Source organism: Gorilla gorilla, chromosome 15 (genome assembly GCF_029281585.2).
Source record: "Gorilla gorilla gorilla isolate KB3781 chromosome 15, NHGRI_mGorGor1-v2.1_pri, whole genome shotgun sequence".
Classification (NCBI taxonomy): Eukaryota; Metazoa; Chordata; class Mammalia; order Primates; family Hominidae; genus Gorilla; species Gorilla gorilla.
Window position 1 is genome coordinate 93,317,703 of NC_073239.2, and position 22,378 is coordinate 93,340,080.

General features: G+C 48.8%; 1 protein-coding gene across 1 annotated transcript in view; it reads left to right on the forward strand.

Annotated features, from left to right (window-relative positions):
• Positions 1 to 22,378, forward strand: part of ESRRB (estrogen related receptor beta) — a 127,433-nt gene that overhangs the window by 80,624 nt on the left and 24,431 nt on the right. The window contains exon 3 of the mRNA XM_063698048.1: positions 7,015 to 7,131. Within this exon, the coding sequence (XP_063554118.1) occupies positions 7,015 to 7,131 (117 nt within the window). The remainder of the gene's footprint in view (positions 1 to 7,014; positions 7,132 to 22,378) is intronic.

The following is a 22,378-nucleotide window of genomic DNA, read 5'->3' on the forward strand; positions in this document are numbered from 1 at the left end:
TGCCATTTCCTTCTTGACATGTCCTGGACTTTTCTCGTGGGTTGTATTCCCTGTTTTCTGGATCCTACCTCTTCCTCTTTTTAGTTCTTTCCTTCTTTGGGGAAAGCATGTAGTTCATGGGCGTCCTTAAAAGGTATAGGAGAGGTAAAATCGGCAATACCTTGTATATGTGGAAATGCCTCTATTCCATCCTCCAACCTTCACATTAGATTCATGTCTTGGCTTGGTACAGAGTTCTAGTTGAAAATAATTATTCTCAGCTGGGTGCAGTGGTTCATGCCTGTAATCCCAGCACTTTGGGAAGCTGAGGCGGGTGGATCACCTGAAGTCGGGAGTTCGAGACCAGTCTGACCAACCTGGAGAAATCCTGTCTCTACTAAAAATACAAAAATTAGCTGGGCTTGGTGGTGCACACCTGTAATCCCAGCTACTCAGGAGGCTGAGGCAGGAGAATCGCTTGAACCCGTGAGGCGGAGGTTGCAGTGAGCTGAGATCACACCACTGCACTCCAGCCTGGGCAACAAGAGCGAAACTCGCTCACACACACACACACACACACACACACACACACACACACACAAAGAAAGAAAAGAAAAGAATTGTCCCTCAGAATTTGGACACCATTGCTGCTTTGTCTTCTAGCTCCTGCTGCTGCTGTATCTTGAGTCTTCAATGCCTGACACTTTCTGAGGTTCTGCAGTGTGGCTAGCTTATTTCTTATCTGGATCCCTTGCTTTAGCTACCTAGGTTTCTACTTTCCTCATTCTCTGAGACAGTTCCCACTCCCGTCCTGCCAGTTATTGGACTTTTGGGCTGAGGCGTAGACAGGTGTGCTCCGTGTGCCATGATGAGTCAGAGAACCCATAAACTTGTCTGGGAAAGTTATTAACTGACCTCCAGGGGGCAGTGTGGAGGATAGATTGGAAAGGGAAATGGAGACAGGCTAGTGCAGGACGATGGTCGCAAGGGGTGATGAGTGTGGAACTAGGACTCTTGCAGAAGGGAGGGAGGGAGCAGGTATCAGGAAGTAGGATGAAAAGGATCTTAGGGGTAGATATCGAAAAATCCAGGAGGCCCCTTCATTTCTGACAGGTTACAAGTGGCTAGTCGTCCCTTTGATGAGACAAGGGATACAGTAAGAGGAACAGGTTGGATGAGGACGGGTTCAGTTTGAGAAAGGTGAGGGCCCAGGGGACCTCCAGGTAGACATATCAGCAGGCAGATAGCTATAAGGGCATGAGCACTGGCTGCAGATCATTGCCAATTTCATGATAGTGGAAGCCAGTGGCATGAATGAGATCATCCAGCTCATGGGTGAGGGGGAGGATCAGGAGAGCAGAGGGCCCTGGGCAACACAGAGATGAAAGGGATGGTCCCTGTCTCCAGAGGTGTGTAAATAAGGGAGTGGAACTGAGTGACCATCACCCCAGCCCTTTCACAGCAGCTGAATAGAGTGGTACCATTTGAGCTCTGTCATTAGCCAGCAGCCTCTGAGCCCACAGGTCCCCGAGAGCTATTTGTCCGAGCTTAGCAACCCCCTTCCTGAGCCTGTGGCAGGGCTGCCCTGCTCCCTGCAGCTGTTCATGAACAGCTGATGGGGATGCCCCTGGGATTTCCTTCTCTCCGGGAAGCACAGGATCAAAGAGAGCTGATGGTGGTGGTTACCCCTCTGCCTTAAGGTCATGGAGAAGTCCAGGTCAGGTTCTACCAGTGCCTGCCTCCTTCCCACAGGCACCGGCAGCATCCACTCTGAGGTCTAGGGACCGGAGGCAGACCTTAGTGTTCTCAAATATCACAGTTGGTGGCTAGCCTCGGATCCAACACCTAGAAAAGACTTACCCTGGAATCCTTTGGTTGTATCTACCCTGTAAGACAATCTTGTCCAACCTGTGGCCCAGGATGGCTTTGAATGCGGCCCAACACAAATTCATAAACTTTCTTGTAGCAGGATGAGTTTTTTTTTTTCTCATCAGTTATCGTTAGTATATTTTATGCATGGCCCAAGACAATTCTTCTTCAATGTGGCCCAGGGAAGCCAAAAGATTGGACACTTCTACTGTAAGATCTGCCTGAATATAAAAATAAGCAGAGCAGCCGTGGTGGCCTGTTTGCCAGTGCCTGCACTTCACTAAGACCTTCGTATGCTTTCTGTCACTGAATCTAGGGAACTTTTATTTTTTATGTATTTATTTTTGAGACGGAATCTTGCTCTGTCACCCAGGCTGGAGTGCAGTGGCATGATCTCTGCAACCTCTGCCTTCTGGGTTTAAGCGATTCTCCTGCCTCAGCCTTCCGAATAGCTAAGATTACAGATGCCCACCACCATGCCTGGCTAATTTTTTTATATTGTTGGTGGAGATGGGGTTTCACCATGTTGGCCACACTGGTCTCAAACTCCTGACCTCAAGTGATCCTACTGCCTCGGCCACCCAAAGTGATGGGATTAGAAGTGTGAGCCACTGCGCCTGGCCTGAATCTGGGGAACTTTTAGATAAGAACTTCATGAGATGGGGGCTGTACCCATTTCACAGATTAGGAAACTGAGGCTCAGAGAAGTTAGGTGATGTGCCCAAAGTGGAGTCTGCACCTGTCTATACTGAATACACTCCCAGGTTAGAACCTGGAATTTATGCTAACCATTGGCTATGTCCCTGTCCTGAGAGAACTCATCCCCAAAACTGCCACACCTCAGCTGCACGTGTGTGTGCTGCCAATGTCCTATCCCTGCTCCTACACGCTCCTAGGCCCGCCTCAAGAGACCACAGGAATTCTGATGAATTAATCTCATCACTTTATCGAGGAGGCACTTAAAAAAATTACAAAGCAAGGCCGCCAGCCTGGCTTTGCTGGCAGATAGCCGCTGGGGCCATAAAATAAATTGAAAGGAACCAAAATAAATAAATAATTAGGTCTCTCTCTCTGACACACACACACACACACACATACACACACACACACACACACGCATGCAGGCCAACCCCTAAAGGGTGAAGAGCCTGGCTGGGGACTTGCTGTTAGCACTTGGTCCTCTTGTCCTGGGAGAGCACCAGTTCCAGCTCTGCACACACACTTCCTGACTCCTTGCTCTGAGCAGCAGCCTGTGGCCTATCCTTCCTCAAAAAGTGACAGGTTGGCTAAGCAGCTGAGAGCAAAGCATGGGAAAAGTGAAGAGTGTGCAAAGGGTGTCCCAGGCAGCTGGAGGTGTGAAGCCCATGGAGAGCCCTGTGAGCTCCCGGCACAGTGGCTCAGAGCAGGCTGGAGCTGACAGGCTGGGTCCCAGTCCTTACTGTCCCATACCCTGGATTCTGTTCACCTTCTCCTTTTTTTTTTTTTTTTTTTTTTTGAGACAAGAGTCTCGCTCTGTCACTCAGGCTGGAGTGCAGTGGCGCGATCTCGGCTCACTGCTACCTCTGGCTCCTGGGTTCAAGCAATCCTTCTGCCTCAGCCTCCCGAGTAGCTGGGACTACAGGTGTGCACCACCACACCTGGCTAAGTTTTATATTTTTAGTAGAGACAGGGTTTCACCATGTTGGCCAGGCTGGTCTTGAACTCCTGACCTCAGATGATCTGACTGCCTGGGCCTCCCAAAGTGCTGGGATTACAGGCATGAACCACCACACCCAGCCCCTCTATCTTACAGATGAGAAAAATCTGTTTACCTCCGGGGTTGCTGGGAACATGAAATCCTCGGGATCTGTAAAGCAGAGCTGTGGCTGCTCCCTGACAAGCATTCACTAGTGTGAGCTCCCCGTGTGTGCGCATTGAGCGGCTGGGTGGCCCAGGCAGTGGGACTAGAGAGGAGCTGGAGTAGGTGGAGGAGGCAGACGGATACAACACAGGGGACATTAATGGGTTATCAGCAGGGAGAAGGAGCGCGTCCCCATGTGGGACCTGGAGAAACAGAGGGTGGAGGGAGCATAGAGAGTCTGTTCTAAGCTGCAAAGCAAAGGCCTGGCGGCCTAGGAGACCATGGAGTTCCAGAAAGTGATAGTTATGCAGAGCGAATGGAGGGAATCAGCACGCTGAGGCTGCAGAGAGAGGGTGGGCCTGGGTGGGAACGGGCCAAATCCTCCAGCGCCTTCTAAGCCAAGATAAAGGCTTGAATGAATTAGCTTTCATATGTGTTTTCCTCCTTTCTGTTTGTCTTTTGAATTTTACCGGGCTTACATGAATATTGAAATTATTCCCCAAGAAACCACCCAAGCCAGAATGCTCTAAGAAATAGGGCTAGACAAAAGCAGGGAGGGGTACACAGAATCTTCATCCCTTCCCCTTCCCATCGCCTTCCATCCTCCAGCACAGAGCATGACCTCCAGCTCCCTCCCTGCAAGAAATGGGATGGGGAGAAAGGTGGTGCCTGCTGGACTTGAGACAGGGAGAGAGAGGGAGAGGGGGAGAGAGGGAGATGGGGAGAGAGGGAGGGAGGATAGCTAGCCTTCACGGGTAGATCTCTGAGGTGCTCCGGAAATAGTTTTCCTCACCAGTAAAAAGGGATGAGAATACTCTCTGAGCCTTTGTGAGTACTCGATACAGTTAGGCACACTGAGTAATTTTGCTACCTCAAAGCACTTTGTTAATGGTAGAACGTGGTTCATGCTTGTTTCCAGAAAATCCAATAGAAAAGGTTTCCATCCATATCCCATGTGGGGAGGTGGTGACACAGGGAAGCCCAAGGCCACCCTTCTCCCCTACTACCCACCAGGCGACCTCAGCCGCTGGGTCAGCACCAGGCGCCTGTCCTCAGGGGGGCAGCACTTCCAATTTCCCCATCCTCCTTGTGAGATACAGGGTGGGACAGGAGATCTGTGTGGCCTTGGGTAACCTGCTTCAGCTCCCAGAGCCTCAGTTTCTTGGTCTATGAAATGGGACACTGATGTGCCTTCAGAGGCTGTTGTGAGGACTGAGGGAGCTGTGCAGACTATGCACACAGTAGGTGCACAATAAATCTTAGCTGCTATTCCTCTGAAGTGGGTAGGGTTTGGTGTGGAGGATTCAGATAGGCAAGCCTCCAGCTCCTCCCTGCTCCCTCAGGAGGTGGGGCTGGAACGAGAGATGTGTTCTAGTTGAGAGATTCTGTTCTGGAAAACCCTGGCTCAGGTTGACCTCAGGGACTTTGGGACAGGAGTCGAAGAGACACAATAACAAAACAGCACTGTGATGTGCTGTTCTTCATTTGTACGTTCCAGTTACATTTTTTTTTTTTTTTTTTGAGACAGAGTTTTGCTCTTGTCACCTAGGCTGGAGTGCAATGGCGCAATCTCGGCTCACTGCAACCTCCGCCTCATGGGTTCAAGTGATTCTCCTGCCTCAGCCTTCTGAGTAGCTGTGATTATAGGTGCCCACCCCTACGCCCAACTAATTGTTTTTTTGTATTTTTAGTAGAGACAGGGTTTCACCGTATTGGCCAGGCTGGTCTCAAACTCCGTACCTCAGGTGATCCACCTACCTCTGCCTCCCAGAGTGCTGGATTACAGGCATGAGTCACTGCGCCCGGCCACTCCAATTGCATTTCTTTACCTCCCCCACCTGCTCTCCCCCCATCGCCTTTCCCTCCATTACCAGGCACATTGTAGGTGCTCAATGCATATTCGTTAATAAGAGTCAGCAGGTCGGCATGCCCAGGGCAGATGCCTGTATTAGAAAGGCAGTCACAGCCTCTCCTGACTGGACTGTCAACCCTCCCAGGAAGAGCGCTGGAAGGTCAGTTCAACCTAAATAAGACCTCTGTGTTCACACTGCATAGAAACACTTGGAAAACTCATCTGTAAAATGGGAATAGTATTAGTACTTATTTTCTCTTTCATGGAATTGCTATTGGGAGGGGAGGGACTCTGTAGATCAGTCATTCACTGCATTCTACCTGCCTGTCTCTATATTGCGGGGGCTGTGCTAAGTGCTGCTGGACACTGGTGAGCAGCCCAAGGTCTTGGCTTCGTGGGGCCTACAGCTTAAAAGAGCATGGGTTGGGTTTATGGTAGCCATTCTTTTGTTTTGTTTTGTTTGAGACAGAGTCTCGGTCTGTCACCCACGCTGGAGTGAAGTGGTGTGATCTCGGCTCACTGCAACCTCCACCTCCCGGGTTCAAGCAATTCTCCTATCTCAGCCTCCCGAGTAGCTGGGATTACAGGCACACGCCACCACACCTGGCTAATTTTTTTGTATTTTTAGTAGAGACGGCGTTTCACCATATTGGTCAGGCTGGTCTCGAACTCCTGACCTCAGGTGATCCACCAACCTCGGCTTCCCAAAGTGCTGGGATAACAGGCATGAGCCACTGTACCCGGCCTGGTAGCCATTCTTATAACCCATGAAAGGAGTGGCCTGAAAAATTTATCACAGATTCCCTCTGCTGAATGAACTCTGCTCATAAAATGACCCCCTCGCATTGAATAGTGTTTAAAGCAGTTGTCCATATGTGATCTTGGTTAATTCTTCATTTAGTAGATTATCTCACTGTTTTGAAGATGAAGAAATTTCAACTTGGTCAGAGGAAAGTATATCCTCAAGGTTAGCAAAGCCAGGTGGCCTGGGCCCCTCCAGTGGGATGCAGAACCCGGGCCTTGATCCTGGTGGACGCAGAGTTTCCAAGAGGCTTTTCCCACACGTCGGAGTCCCAGGCTGGAGGCTGGAGGAGCCTGTGGTGGTGGTGGTGGTGGTAGTGGTGGTCTGCACTAATGTTCTGGTCAGCATAGGGGACGTTCTCCTCCTGGAGTAAAAGGCCAGCTCAGTGAGTTTTGATGTCCCTGCCCAGGAGTGGCTTCAACACTGTGGGTGGCCATCCTCTGGAGAGTGTTTCCCCAAGTAGCTGCCTGGTCCACCCAGACCTGCCACCTGGAGTCTCCATATGGAAGAGTTCGAAATGTTCTGACAAGCACCTCAGAGCACCTGCTTTGAGAACACTGGGGGGGAGTGGCAGCTCTGGCAAATTAAAATCCCCATCCATCCAGCCCTGCGCTGGCAGGTGGGGGCCCTGGGCGGCCAGCACCCGGCAACCCTCTCTGTGTCTGGTTGCAGGGAACATTGAGTACAGCTGCCCGGCCGCCAACGAGTGCGAGATCACCAAACGGAGGCGCAAGTCCTGCCAGGCCTGCCGCTTCATGAAATGCCTCAAAGTGGGGATGCTGAAGGAAGGTAAGAGACCCCACTGAGTCGGGGTTCACTGTGAGGCTCTGCTTGCTGGGGAGTTTTTGTCCCCCGTGAGACACCCACAAGCTGTGGACCTGTGTCCCAGGGTGAGACCCAGTCTGAGCGCCCATCTCCTCCCACACCCTGCCAGCCCGCCACGGCGCCCGCATGGCTCTCCTCCTTTAGGGAGGTGGGAATTGGAATTTCTTCATTAAGGATCCTTCCGAACCCCTGACCCCACTTGGGCCCCAGTGGGCCTGGCACTCTGGGAAGGCCCTCCTTTAGGGGCAAACCCCACCTCTACCCTAGGAGGGGTAGGCTTAAGAGGCTGTTATATCCCCTAGCACCCTCAAGGGCTCGGGGGTGAAAAGGACAGACACATTAAGTCCAGGAATGATAAATAATGTTCCCTTCACCTGTGAAGAATGGCATTTGTTTTCTGGCGGGTGGACAGGACATGGCTCTTGCCTTGGGAACGCTGTTCCCTTCCTTGTTCCCTCTCTTCCCATCCTCTCCCTTCCCTCTCCTTTCTCTCCCTGCGTCCTCTGTCTCTAGAGCTGTGCTGTCTAATATGGCAACCACCAGCCACACGTGGCTCCCGAGCGCTGGTCCAAACAGAGGTGTGCTGAGTGTACAACACATGCCTGCTTTAGAGGACTTAATAGGACCATAAAAGGCAGTGTAAAGTCTGGTGGTGATCCTTTTAAAAATGTGATTGCATGCAGAAAGGCTAATCTTCTGGACATGTTAAATAAAACATATTGTGAAGTTAGCATCACATGCTTCTTTTTCTGTTTGTTTGTTTGTTTGTTTTTTTGGAGACGGAGTCTTGCTCTGTCGCCCAGGCTGGAGTGCAGTGGCGCAATCTCGGCTCCCTGCAAGCTCTGCCTCCTGGGTTCACGCCATTCTCATGCCTCAGCCTCCCGAGTAGCTGGGACTACAGGCACCCACCACCTCGCCCGGCTAATTTTTTTGTATTTTTAGTAGAGACGGGGTTTCACGGTGTTAGCCAGGATGGTCTCGATTTCCTGACCTCGTGATCTGCCCGTCTCAGCCTCCCAAAGTGCTGGGATTACAGGCGTAAGCCACGGCACCCGGCCTCTTTTTATCTGTTCGTTAACGTGGCTACTAGAAAATTTGAAATGACACGTAGCTCTCATTGGGACAACTGCTCCAGATCTCCTCTTCCTCACTTTCTCTACTGATTTGCTCCTTTTCTTTATATTAAAATATTATTGATAGAGGCAAGGTCTTGCCATGTTGCTCAGGTTGGTCTCCAACTCCTGGGCTCAGGCAGTCCTCCAACCTCAGCCTCCTAAAGTGCTGGGATTACAGGCGTGAGCCACTATGCCCGGCCGATGTTTTCAGTTTGAGGAACCTTGTTCAGTACCATTTTGGGGATGGGTCATGAGTGTATGTGTTTCCCTGCTTCTCCAGCTTCCAAGGGGAGCCAGTGAAAATTCTTAGAGATCAAGTTTTAAGCTCCGGGCCTGGAATCCTTCTAGAAGTGGGAGGAAACAGGAAAAGAGGTGTGTGGGGGTGATCAGAAGGGGCTACAGAGAGAACGAAGGGACAGGTTTGGAATCCAGACCCTTCCTGGAGGGGGAAGGCTAGGAGTGGGCTTCTGGAAGCCCAGCCCAGCCTTGGGAGCCCCAGGGCACTCCTGCTACCCCCTCTCCCAGGGCCCTCTGAAGATAAGGGCCCAGACCTAAGATGCTTTGTCAATACAACTTGGACCATCATGTGCTATAGAAATTGGACCTTCCACTTCCGTTTACCATTTCCAGGTCCCCCACTTCACCTCAGCTCAGCCCAGCACCTGTATCCATAAAACAGAAGCTCTTGAAGCAGGCCGTCGGCGGCCTTTGTGTCGACATGGCACACTGGCTTTTAAAATGCTCCTCATTCAGGCTTCATTTAACCCCTTTGTGATGGAGTGGACCACTCAGCTCTTAGACAGGCCAGCTGCTTCGTTAGGGGCTCAACCGAAAAAACAGTCTCCTTTCCAGATTAAAAATGGGCTACATCGAGCCCGCGGAAAGGCTGTCTGTTGGTTCATTTTTGACTCTATATGATTTTGGTCTTGCTCCTGGATAGGATGACCCAAACTAGTGGCTGAACTGGGTCCCCTGACTCCTATGTTGGGCTCTTTCTGCTCCTTCAGAGCCTCCTGGTATTCACAGATGGGAAAATTGAGGCAAAAGGCCCATAGAAGCATGCCTGAGTGCTGGTCTCTTGACTTTCTCTCCGTGTGGTACTGGGAATCTGAGGGTTTCTTAGCTTTGGAGACTCATTCATTCCTCTTAAGCCCAAGAGACAGAGCTGCTTGACCTGTTGTTCTCACATACAGAGCTGGATGTGAGAACAGCAGGTCAAGCAGGGGGCCAGGGGCCACTTGGTTGCAGCGTGCAGCCTCCCTGCCTACTTGACAGTATCCGCGGCACTTAGAGCAGCCAGAAGCCTCATTGTTTTCAATATAGCCCTGAATTTTACAGGCGACAAAATGGAGCCCTACAGGGGCTGGGGTGAGATGACTCCTACCCTCAGTCACACATTCATCTGAGGGGAGCTGGGCCCAGAGGCTGGAACTTTCCTTGCCCTGTTCAGTGTCTGCTCCCCATGGCACAGCACAGGGATGGGGGAGGTCAAGAGGGAACCTCCCACTCAATTCCTGGACCATCTTGTAACACTGAACAGAGTCTCTTTAGGGGCTATGCAGTGCTGGGAAGAGAGAAGGGCACTTTCTAGTGGCTTCCCAGAAAGCAGGAGATGGTGAAGGGGTGCACTGATAGCAGGGAGGGAGGTGGTGAGGCCCACAATTGACCGGTGGCCACTCAGACATCCATACTGGCACTTGTCAGAGAAACGAGGTGGACACTGTGTGTCCCAGGATGATGGTACTGGGGGTGCTGGGAGGACAGGGGCATGAGACCCCTGCTGCCTCAAGTGGGGAGGATGTTCAGGGGAAGCCTCAGTGTTGACACCCCTGCCCCGCTGCAAATATAGCCCTTTGGTTGATGGTCTTTACCCAGGGTGGCAGCTGGGGCCTCCCAGGCAGACATGCTCAGCCCAAAAAGGCCCTTTAAGGAGCTCTGCCTGAAGGAGGAAGGGACAGCCACTAGAACGCTCCCTCCCCCACTCCCCACCAGTCCTGGCAGGTCCAGATCCAAGAGCGGGGAGATGACACAAAGGCTCCTGAGTATGGACAAAGCAGGGAGCCACGTTTAGTTTCTGTCCCCTGCAGGGCCTTGGAGAGATCCTGGGATCTGAAGCTCCGTGGGGACCGACCCCCTTAGAAGGAGCATCCTCCTTCAACAGCCTGGGCCCCTGCCAGGTGGGGGCTCTTGGCAGCTGCCTGGCTTGGCTTTTGTTTGGGTGTCCCTCCTGGCTCTGCAGGCAAGGCCCAAGCCCCCCGAGACCAGCGTGGGCTCATCGCCCACCTCAGACTCTGACGGGACTCTAAAAGGCAAACTTCACCTTCCCCAGGGCTGCTCTCTGCTTTAGGGTCCCATAGTGGGCCTCTGTTGCTTGGGGGGCTTTGGGGGGTCCAGGGGCTTGGGGAGGGCTGCAGACTGAGAGATGTGGGTGCCTCCGCCCTCTCTGCTCCCCTCGCCTGCACGTCTGAACACCACCCTCCCGCCCTCATCCAGCCACATTCTCCTTGTGTTTTATGATTTTTCCTTTCTTAGGTAAAATAATCAGAGATCGTTTCCCAGTTTGGGGGCCCAGCAACAGCCACAGAAGAAATCAGACTTGGGGCTTCCTCTGGCTCTCCCTCTCTCTTAAGACTGTGGCCAGCTCAGGGATCTAAGCTTTTCAGATTCCTCACATGGCTGGGGACAGATCCTATGGCCATGTCCCTGTGACTTTCTCCCTGGAACATCCAGAGCAGACCATGGAAAACAGGAGATGTCCAAAGGCCTATCTTGCTTTAAGCAAATCTAGTACATAAAAATCTGTATTTTCAGAGAAAAGGTAATTTTTCTCTTTTAAACACTGAACACAAAATCTGGGTTAGGAGTTGATGGCCTGTGTTCTGCCCCTGGTTATTAGGTATTTTTGCCCGTGTAATTTTTTTTTTTTTCTTTTGAGAAAGACAAAAAAAAGCCTCACTCTGTCACCAGACTGGAGTGCAGTGGCGCGATCTAGGCTCACCACACCCTCCACCTCCCAGGTTCAAGCAATTCTCCTGCTTCAGTCTCCTGGGTAGCTGAGACTACAAGCGTGCACCACCATGCCCAGCTAATTTTTGTATTTTTAGTAGAGATGGGGTTTCACCATGTTGGCCAGGATGGTCTCAGTCTCTTGACCTTGTGATCTGCCCGCCTCAGCCTCCCAAAGTGCTGGGATTACAGGCGTGAGCCACCGCCCCCAGCTGCTGTTTAATATTATTACTCACACCCACAGGCTTCCATTTCTTCACTATAAAACGGGGATGTTGATACCTGCTTTCCGTCACCAGGTCAAAGTGGGGACCTGGGACAGATGGGACAGCTCCTCTTGGCAGAATCCACTGTGGGATTGCTTTGCAATGTCAGCTCCCTTGATGTGTTAAAATACTCCAGTGTTGGATTCAGGCTGGGTGCGGTGGCTCACGCCTGTAATCCCAGCACTTGGGGAGGCCAAGGTGGGCAGATCACCTGAGGTCAGGAGTTCGAGACCAGCCTGGCCAACATGGTAAAATGCCTTCTCTACTAAAAATACAAAAATTAGCTGGGCGTGGTGGCACGCGTATGTAATCCCAGCTACTCTGGAAACTGAGGCAGGAGCATTGCTTGAACCCAGGAGGCAGAGGTTGCAGTGAGCTGAGATGGTGTCACTGCATTCCAGCCTGGGCGACAGTGCAAGCCTCTGTCTCAAAAAAAAAAAAAAAAAAAAAATTCTAGTGTTTGATTCAAAGACAACCTCGTTTACACTCAGCTTTTCATCAGTCTGCCCCTTGTGTTTGGGGAGGCAGACTGGTGTCTGGCCACCCTGATTTTCTTCCTGGATTTGTTGGTGGGAATCTTAAAAGGCGGCCTTGTCTTGGGCTGGTCCCCACTGTGGGTTCTAGAATCAGGATGGGCAGCTCCCCTGGTAGTCAGCCTTTGCAGCCTGGCTAGGGTGTGGACTGACTCTGGAAAACCACTAGCTGCATTTCCTAGGGGGCTCCCCGAGGCCTCAGTACAGCTCTGGGATTTCAGCAATTCTCTCTAGACAGCCTGTCCCCGCCAACTTCACCTCCTCCTCACCTCACCTCCCTCATGCGACCAGCCTCCCAAGCCCGCTCCATTTCTCCCCCACTCAGCCCCTGCCTGCCTTCCCCCAAGTGTTTTCTAAAAGATATTTGATTTCAGTGAAAGCTGGGCCGACATCCATGCAATATGCTCTCACTTGCTTTGTGCTTGTTGGGAAGGTGGAGGGCTCCTCCGGGGATTCTGGGTAATTGTGTTAGTGGCCAGCTCATGTCAGGAAATTAAAAGGAGGCCCTGATCAGGTTCCCACTGCATGGGATTTAATGGCCTTGTATTTATAGAGTATTCTGCCTCTAGCCCATGCCAGAAATATCACTTTTTTTCTGGCCCTGTGAATGAAGAAAGAGCAAGAGAGATGACTTGCCTTTAAAAATTCTTTTTCTTTTCCAAAATATATTAGTGTTTTGAAACAAACCAACTCTTTACCACTTTATAGAATGGTATTGAGCTACAGCCTGAGAATGCCAATGTGTGTTGCATCCCTTTTGAGCCACTTTACATTCTACACACACTGCCCCCCACCAACACCACCACCCCCCCCACACACGCACACACACACGTACCTGACAGCTCACAGGATCTTCCCAGGCACCCTGAAGCCTTTGGGCCACTCAGCCACAATGACCTCTGGTTGGAGAAGTGTTGATTGAATGAAGACGCAGGAGATGATCTTGTCTGTGCTAAATCGTTCTTACTGTTCCCTGCAGGCTTTTGGATAACGGGTCCGGTGGTCACGTAGGCCTGGTTAAACCTTATCTTCACCACTTATCAACTCCTTGGGCCAGTTACTTAAACCCCTGTAAGCCTCCCTTTCCTCCTCCATAAAATGGGAATCATAATAGTGCCTATCTTCATCTTGCTCCCAATCTTCAGGGAAAGCTCCTAGAGTTATACTGTGAAGTCTGATTGTTGATTGGAGATAGATATTCTTCATGTTACAAAATGGATTTTCTTCTGTGATCCAGAGGCAATTTTGAATCTCCTGTAGCCTCACTCCCTACTCTTGTAATCTTGCTTCACATTTTCATGAAAAAATAGAAAGTCAAATGGGAAACATCTTACCCTCCTACCACTGAATCCACAAACCTACCAGTTTGTGCACCTGTTTTCTGTCTTCTTCTTGGTAGAATAGAGGTATTCCCAATCCTGACAAACGCTGGTCCCCCTCCTGCCCTTCTGTGCTCTGAATCGCTCTCTTCTTTACCAAGGACTTCATTCCTTTATTTATTTTTTTTTCTGAGATGGAGTCTCGCTCTGTTGCCCAGGCTGGAGTGCAGAGGTGGGATCTTCGCTCACTGCAACCTCTGCCTCCCAGGTTCAAGCGATTCTCCTGCCTCAACTTCCCAAGTAGCTGAGATTATAAGCATGCGCCACCATGCCCAGCTAAGTTTTTGTATTTTTAGTAGAGACAGGGTTTCACCATGTTGGTCAGGCTGTTCATGAACTCCTGACCTCAAATGATCTGCCCGCCTCAGCCTCCCCAACTGCTGGGATTGCAGGAGTGAGCTACCATGGCCAACCCCTTACCAAGGACTTCATTCCTATAGTATCTTCTCTGCTTCCAGCATCATCGAATTCTCTCTCACTACTGGATCATTTCATTAGCACACAAGTATACTTCTGTTCTCCCATTATGAAGACAAAATTAAATTCATTTTTTAACTTTTAAAAAATGTTAAAAAAAATTTTTTTTCACATTAAAAAAAAAGAGACAGGCTGGTCTCAAACTCCTGGGCTCAAGCAATCAACCCACCTTAGCCCCTCAAAATGCTGGGATGACAGGGGTGGGTCACCACGCCCAGCCAAAAACAAAATTAAATTTAAAGAAATCCACAACTGTATTTTGTCCCTTCATCTCCATCTAGATATTGCTACCTGATCCCACTGTCTTTCTCAACAAAACCTCCAAAAGGAATTGACAGCACTTGCTATGTTCATTTTCTTGTCCCATTCACCCCTTTCTTTAAAAAAACTTCTTTAAAAAGTAAACATTGAATAGATCCAGAAATACACTTATAATATAGTACATTAGGTAAAGACTAGGCTGTGTTTTTTGTTTTTGTTTTGTTTTTTTGTTTTTTTTTTTTTTTTTGAGACAGAGTCTTGCTCTGTCACCCAGGCTGGAGTGCAATGGCACAATCTTGGCTCACTGCAACCCCTGCCTCCCAGGTTCAAGAGATTCTCCTGCCTCGGCCTCCTGAGTAGCTGCTATTGCAGGCGTGCATCACCACGCCTGGTTAATTTTTTGTAATTTTTGTAGAGATGGAGTTTCACCATGTTGGCCCAGGCTAGTCTTGAACTCCTGACCTCAGGTGATCCACCTGCCTTGGCCTCCCAAAGTGTTGGGATTATAGGCATGAGCCACCGCTCCAGGCCAGGCTAGGCTTCTAAAAGAAGGAGACTCCCTTTTTCCCTCCACAAACCAAACCAAACCCCAAAACCACCCAGAAGCCTAAGCAGGATAGCAGTTTCATTCCCGCTCATTTCTTACATAACAGTCAGAAGGTCACAGGCAATCCCAGACTGGCTGGCAGCTCTGCCAAGCTTAGCATGTGGCTTGCCCTTGTGGACCCCAGTTCTTCCCATCTCACAGACATCTAGAAGGAGGAAAAGCTCCATGTGAAGGGCTGGACCCTAAGTAGCACACATCTGTTCTTCCCACTCACAGCCCAGGGCCACACTTTGCTGCCAGGGAGTCTTGGAATTGTAGCCATTATCTGGGACGCCGTGTACCCAGCTAAAACGTTCTTGGTATGGAAAAAGGGAATGACATATTTTCAAATACAAGTATTGTTTTTTTGTGGGGATTTTGTTATTGTTGCTGTTTTTAAAGAGACAAGGTATTGCTCTGTGGCCCAGGCTGGAATGCAGTGACATGATCATAGCTCACTGTAACCTCAAACTATTGGGCTCAAGAGATCCTCCCCACCTCAGCCTCCTAAGTAGCTGGTCTACAGGCATGTGCCAACATGTGGGGCTAATTTAAAACATTTTTTTTGTAGAGACAAAGGTCTTGTTTATATTGCCCAGGCTGGTCTCGAACCCCTGGCATAAAGCAACCCTCCTGCTTCAGCCTCCCAAATTCTTCCCTAGATATTTTAGACCTCAATATCTAACCACCCTATTGGCATTGCCACTTGGGTCCTTTATGAGACATCACAGATTAAACATGTCTAGAGAGGAACTCTAGGTTTGAACCATTCCTCCTTCTATTGCTTCCAGTCTTTCCCGTCTCAGGAATGGTGATGCTAGTCACCTATTGCTCAAAAGAAACCTGGAGGTCATCCTTGACTCCTCCCAGGTCAATGTCCACAATGTATTTCAGATTCTCCTACTTTTCTTCATCTCCATGGTCATGACCCTGGTCCAAGGAAGCATTGTTTTTTCCTGGACCACTGTGACAGTTTCCTAACTGGACTTCTGATTCCACTCTTAGTCCTGTTTAATCCCCCTAGCAGTGATCTTGTTAAAGCACTGGTAAGATTCTGTCATTTTGCTTTACATCACTCAGTGGCTCTCCATAGCACTTAAAATACAATCCAAACACTTTGCTTTGGTCTTCAAGACCTTGCATGGTCTACCCACTCCCTACCTCTTCAGTATCATCTCATACCATTCCTTTCCTGTCTGTTCACTCCTACCCACTCTGCTCCAGCCTCCCTGGCTTATTTTTGACCCTCAAGCATGACAAACTGTTTCCCATCTTAGGACTTTCAGGGCCTTCCCTCTGCCTGGAATCCTCTCCCCAAAGCTGGCTCCTTCTTATCCTTCCGACCTCAAGTTAAATGTTATCTTCTCAGAAAGGCCTCCCTATCCACTCTATTACTTGCTATCATATCCCCTTGTATGCTTCTTCATTGAACTTCTTTCAGTCTGACATTATCTTATTTATTTATTTGTTTATTTGCAGACTTGTTTGCACTGGCTGCCTCTAACACAGTTGTTCTTAATTCAGGCTCCAGGATGGCAAGTTGCCTTTAGTTGCACTCAGCTGGAGTGCATGATAGAAAGGCTTCTTAGGCAGTGTCTGGGATCAGCAGGTAAGAGTGCCATGATTGATTAGCAATGTCTGCCACAGACTAAGAAATGGAAGGCAGGGGCACAGGTGATAAGTCTTTGCCATGCCTGATCTGGTCAACTGAGTTTCAGCGATTTGACCAAGGCCACACAGCTAGTTAATGACAGAGCTGGGTGGAATCTAGTCTCCTTGGCTACGTGGAATTCCTTCTAAGAAGCCTATTCGAACCTCACGGTTGATGCCTTGGCCAGTAGTGAAGCCTGTAGCCCTTTCTCAAAGGGGAAAAAAGAAGGGAAAGGAAAGGGAAGCTGGGCTGAAATAACTTCTCTGTGTCAGGTGTACAGTTTTGGAGACTTCTTGGCAGTTGGGAATGCAGGCGTAACACAGTTTTGTCAAAATGCCGTTGGGGACATGGTGGCATGGTAAGAAGTGTCTAGAGGAGCCCAGCATGATAGCAGACACTCCTTTAATAGGCAGAATTCTGAGAGCTCATCACTCACTACCACTTATCCACCGCAGTGCCCGGAGCCCACAGAGCAGCTGGCAAAAGCCCCGGAATATTAGGTGTCATGTATGTCTGTTTAGCTACAAGGCTCTCTCTCTTAGCTTTTAGGAAGTCAGGTGTGAGGCACTCTGCCTTTACGGTGTGTCACTGGGGTAAGAGGCAGCCCAAATGAGCCATTGTGTCTGAGGCAGCAAGGCAAGCTTGCCTGTCACCCAGAAACCTGCACAGGACCGGTGGCTGAAGGAAGTCCAGTGTATACAAGGGTTGTGGCTGAGAGTTCAGGGCATCGCACTGGGCTGGAATGCCCATCAGCATGCCCACACAACTTCCAGAACCTCAGGGGCTCATGATACCCACATCACCTTCTGGGTGGTTTTCTCCTCCTCCTGGAGATGGGTCAACTATAGTTTGGTAGAACCTACAGGCAGGGAGTTCACCCCCAAGTTTCCTGGGAAGAACACTGGCCACATAAAAGTATTGAAAAAACAGGTTTAGCACAGTGCTCCCCAGACCTGGCACATAATTAGAATTAGTAGAGGAGCTTGGAAAAATACTCATTCCTCGACATCTCCCTAGACCTACTGACTCAGAGGCTCTAAATGAGTAAGTCCTCAAAGTCTGTGCTGTGCAAAGGCTTCCTAGGGCATTCTGAGGTTATATGGGACTGGCGTCACAAGTTTAGGGCAAAGAAGATAGGACTTGGAGATCTGAAAATCAAGGTTCAAAATTTCCCTGTGACGTTTCTTGGCTGTGTGATCCTGAGCAAGTCGCCTGACCTTTCTGAGCTTCAGATCTTGCATGGAACTAATCATAATCATGTATATTCTTCCTCCTCAACATTGTTGGGCAGCTTAAATGAGATACGGGTATGAAATAGATTTGCAAACCACGAAGCTGCTTATTTCGTTAATAAACCAGGGATGTTGAATTTGGTGATGGGGGAAAGTTCTGGATAAGGGGAAGAGAAGGGTGTTGGTCGTGAAAACCTTGCAATGCCAGTGGGGATCTTGACCTCAGACCTGGATAGTAGCTCGTGGGAGGGCAGAGGCCTTTCCCCCGCCTGCCCTGTCTGAACCTTTCCTGTTGGAAGAGAAATATGATGTGGGAAGCGCCTGGGACAGGCTTAGGGCCAGGTGCAGGGCCACGCTTTGCAGAGCTTTAGCCGGCTATTTTTAGTGCCCGGGTATAAAAGAAAGAAGCTTAAAGTGGCCCCGCTGCGGCTGACCCTGCACACTCGGCTATTTTTATTTCCGAAAGACTGGGATCTTGTCCAGCTTAGGGAGGGAAGATGAGAAGAAAGGAGGGAGGTGGAGGGAAGAAGGAATTATTTTACTTCCATTAAGAAAAATGTCAGAAGCCTGATCTTATCAAGTCAGCAAGTAGGTATCCAGTCCCGGATGTGTAAGGTGCCGGCTGTGGACGCTGTGACGTACCTGCAGCGGATTGGAGAGGCCAGCAGAGGGGGAGCCCCGCTCCCCTCCTCTCAAGGAGTTTCTGTCCCAGAGTGGCCCCGAAGCTTCTTTGCTATTTTTTGTGCCCTGAGCTGGGAAGTGGGCTTGGCCACCACAGGCACGAGGGGCACCAGCCTGGTGACGAGGCCGGTGGAGGTGGGAGCAGTTATGACTGCAGCCAAGTGTGGAACCTCTGTTCTCAAGTTGGACAAAGGCAGCCATCAGACCCGCTGGCATATTCCAGAGAGTCCCAGTGTTGGAGCTGTGTGCCCTGGGCACAATATTTAACCTCTCTGAACCTTAATTTCTTCAGGGATTTTGTTTAATACATCTGACTCACAGTAGTTGCAACTTTTGGGATGTGTTTCTCTCTTCCATGAGGAAGGCAGTTCAAGCCAGATGCTATGACCTTCAACAGGCAGATGAAAGGCAAGAAGTTACTACTGAGTGCCTACTGTGTACCAAGCACTCTGTTACGTTTCAGTATTTTATGTTGTTTAAGTCCACTAACCTGAGAAAGGATACATATTTTTAAAAAATTTTAACAGCTTTATTGAAATATAGTTCACCCATTTAAAGTATAAAGTTTGATAGCGTTTTGTATTCCTATATTTGTAAATTGTGGCAAAATATATGTAAAGTACAACTTGGCATTTTAGAAATTAAGTGTACAATTCAGTGACATCAAACACATTCACAATATTATGCAATCACTGGCCATGTACTGTGGCTGATGCCTGTAATCCCAGTATTTCGGGAGGCCAAAGAGGGTGGATTGCTTAAGCTCAGGAGTTTGAGACTAGCCTGGCCAACATGGTGAAACCCTATCTCTACAAAATATACAAAAATTAGCCAGGTGTGGTGGCATGTACCCATAATCCCAGCTATTCAGGAGGCCGAGGCAGGAGGATCACTTGAGTCCAGGATCGTGCCACTGCACTCTAGCCTGGGTGACAAACTGCGACCCTGTCTCAAACAAAACAAAACAAAACAAAACAAACCATTATGTAATCACCATCAGACCAGGAGTTCAAGTCCAGCCTGGGCAACATAGTGAGATCCCCCATCTACCAAAAAAAAAAGAAAGGAGGGGGCCAGGCATGGTGGTTCATACCTGTAATCCCAGCACTTTGGGAGGCTGAGGCAGAAGGATCGCTTGAGGTCAGGAGTTCGAGACCAGCCTGGGCAACATAGTGAGACCCCCATCTTTGCAAAAAATTTTTTAAAAAAATTATCTGGGTGTCATGGCATGTGCCTATGGTCCCAGCTACGTGGGAGGCTGAGGTGGGAAGATCTCTTGAGGCTGGGAGGTCAAGGATGCAGAGAGCCAGCCTGGCCTATAGAGTGAGACCCTGTCTCTTAAAAAAAAATGGGGTGTGGTGGTGTACACTTGTAGTCCCAGCTCCTGGAGAGGCTGAGGCAGGAGGATCACTGGAGCCCAGTAGTTTGAGGTTGCAGCGAGCTGTGATGGACTCACTGCACTGCAGCCTGGGCAACAGAGCAAGACCTTGCCTCGAAGAAAAAAAAAAAGAAAGAAAGAAAAAGTGGAATCACATAATATTTGTTCTTTGGTGTCCTTTTGGTTTATTTTCCTTAGCGTAGTGTTTTTAAAGTGCATTCATGTTATAGCATATATCAGAACTTTATTCCTTTCTATGACTAAGTAACATTTCATGTATATACCACATTTGCTTCTCCACTCATCTATCCACGGACACTTGGGTTGTTTCCACCTTTTGGCCATTGTGATTATGCTGCAGTGAACATTGTCCTACAGGCGTCTGTTCAAATTCCTTCTTTTTATTTTTTAAAAATTTGCTTCTTTTCCCCACACTACACAGATGTATGTTCAGATTCCTCTTTTCAGTTTTTTTGGGGGTGTATACCTAAGAGTGGGATTGCTGAATCATATGGTAATTCTGTTTAGCTTTTTGAGGAACCATCAAACTATGTTCTACATGGTTACACCATTTTACTTTTCCAGCAGCATTGCTTTTTAAGTTTTTAATTAAACTTCTTATTTTGAGATAATTGCAGATTCACATGCAGTTGTAAGAAATAATACAGAGAGATGCCATGCATCGCTTACCCAGTTTCCCCTAATGGTAACATCTTAAAAAACTACAGTACAATATCACAACCAGCATATTGACATTGATACAGTCAATTGACATTGATATGGTCAAGATGCAGAAAATCTTTAAGAGTGAAGTGGGTTTTTTTTTTATTAATTTTTTTTTTAGATGGAGTCTCACTCTGTTGCCCAGGCTGGAGTGAAATGGCGTGATCTCAACTCAAGATCTCCATCTGCACAGGGTCATGTATTCCAGGGATTATCAATTTTTTTCTATTCATGGAGCACTCAGAAATATTAAAATTTTGACCTGTACACATTAAGGGATTAAACGGTGTTAATGGTGGTTAAAACAAAGGATCTGTATTTATTGCAGTATTTGGAAATATGTGACACTTTACATTTGAGCATTATTAATGCTTTTTTGCATTCAGAAAAGTATCAATAAGATGATAAAATCTAATAATCCTAGACGGTAATTGTAAGTTAATTAGTATTTTAATGTGTTTCCTGAGTCTACTTTTAGATATTTTACTAATATAAGGACACAAACAATAAGGCAACTCTCACTTCAAGTTCAAGTCTTCTTGTTTATTTCCAGTTAGTGTTTGTAAGTCTTAAGCATCCTAATTTTAAAAGTAATTGCCCATTGTATCAGTCAGTGAAAATTGCTTTCTGCTGCAAGTTACGGAGAACCTGATAGCTAGCAGCGTAAGCATGGATAAATGAAGTTGGTTTTTGCACCTTACAAGAAGCCTGGAGATGCGCAGCTGCTGTATTGCACAAAGTTCTCAGCCATGGCAGCAGGGGCGCTCCAGCTCTTTCTTTCTTCCCTGGTGTTCTTTGGTGTCCTCAGACAGCCATGTCATGGCTGCAAGGTCGTTGCCACATCTGTAGGCTTCACCTTCCAGGCTGGGGCAAGAGAAAGGCAAAAGAGCTGCACTGAACATGGCTGTCCCTTTTCTCAGAAAAGCAAAACCGTTCCAGAGGTCCCGCCATGGACTTAACCTGACATCCCATTGCCATGGTGGCACGCACCTGTGGTCCCAGCTACTCGAGAGGCTGAGGCATGAGAATGGCTTGAACCTGGGAGGCGGAGGTTGCAGTGAGCCGAGATCACACCACTGCAGTCCAGCCTGGGCCACAGAGTGAGAGTCTGTCTCAAAAACAGTAAAAAAAGGAGAAGGCCGCTTCACTTTGGTGGGGGTCCATCTTCCCCAACCCCAGGCTAGGGGTGCACAGGTCTGTCACAGGACCCTCCCACTCTAAATGGCCTTTAGCAAGCCCTGAGTGTGAGGCAGTGCCAGAGCAGGGGAGAAATAGAGCAAGCCTGGGTCCTGTCCTCTAAGAACCCATTGAATCGAAGAGCTGATGGGTATAAAGGGAAACCAGCATGAGGTGGCCTGTGAGGTATCAGATGAATGTTGAAGTGCTATGGGTTGGCAGGAGGGTGGTAGAACAGATGGCCTCGCCCAGCCTACTGGAACTGCTTTCCAGCTTACCAAGCATTTTCTCATCATTAAGTCATACAATTGTCACAAAAGCCATCTACCTTGAGCAGAGTTGGTTTTACCATCGCCTCCTTCCCCAGACCTGAAGATGCAGCTGAAGCCCACTTGTCCAAGGCCAAATAACCTGAAATAACCCATAAGGGACAGAGATGGGCGTGGGACCTTCATTATTGAGCCCATGGGCTGCAGTGATTATGGGCTGTGCTTAGGGCAGGCTCAGAAAAGCAGACAGGAAGCAAGGGGAACAGACACATTTCACATCAGGTGTCAGTTTGTGCATAATTAAACCCAACAGGCTACTTTTTTTTTTTTTAACAGCATAACCTGATAATTGATACACGTATTGATTGGAGCCATTGACCACTATGCTGTAAAGATCAGGAGGAGAAAATTTAGAGGAGAATTTAACATTTGCTGTGCCCTGGGAGGTCATACCATGGAATGATGGCAAAGAGCTCGG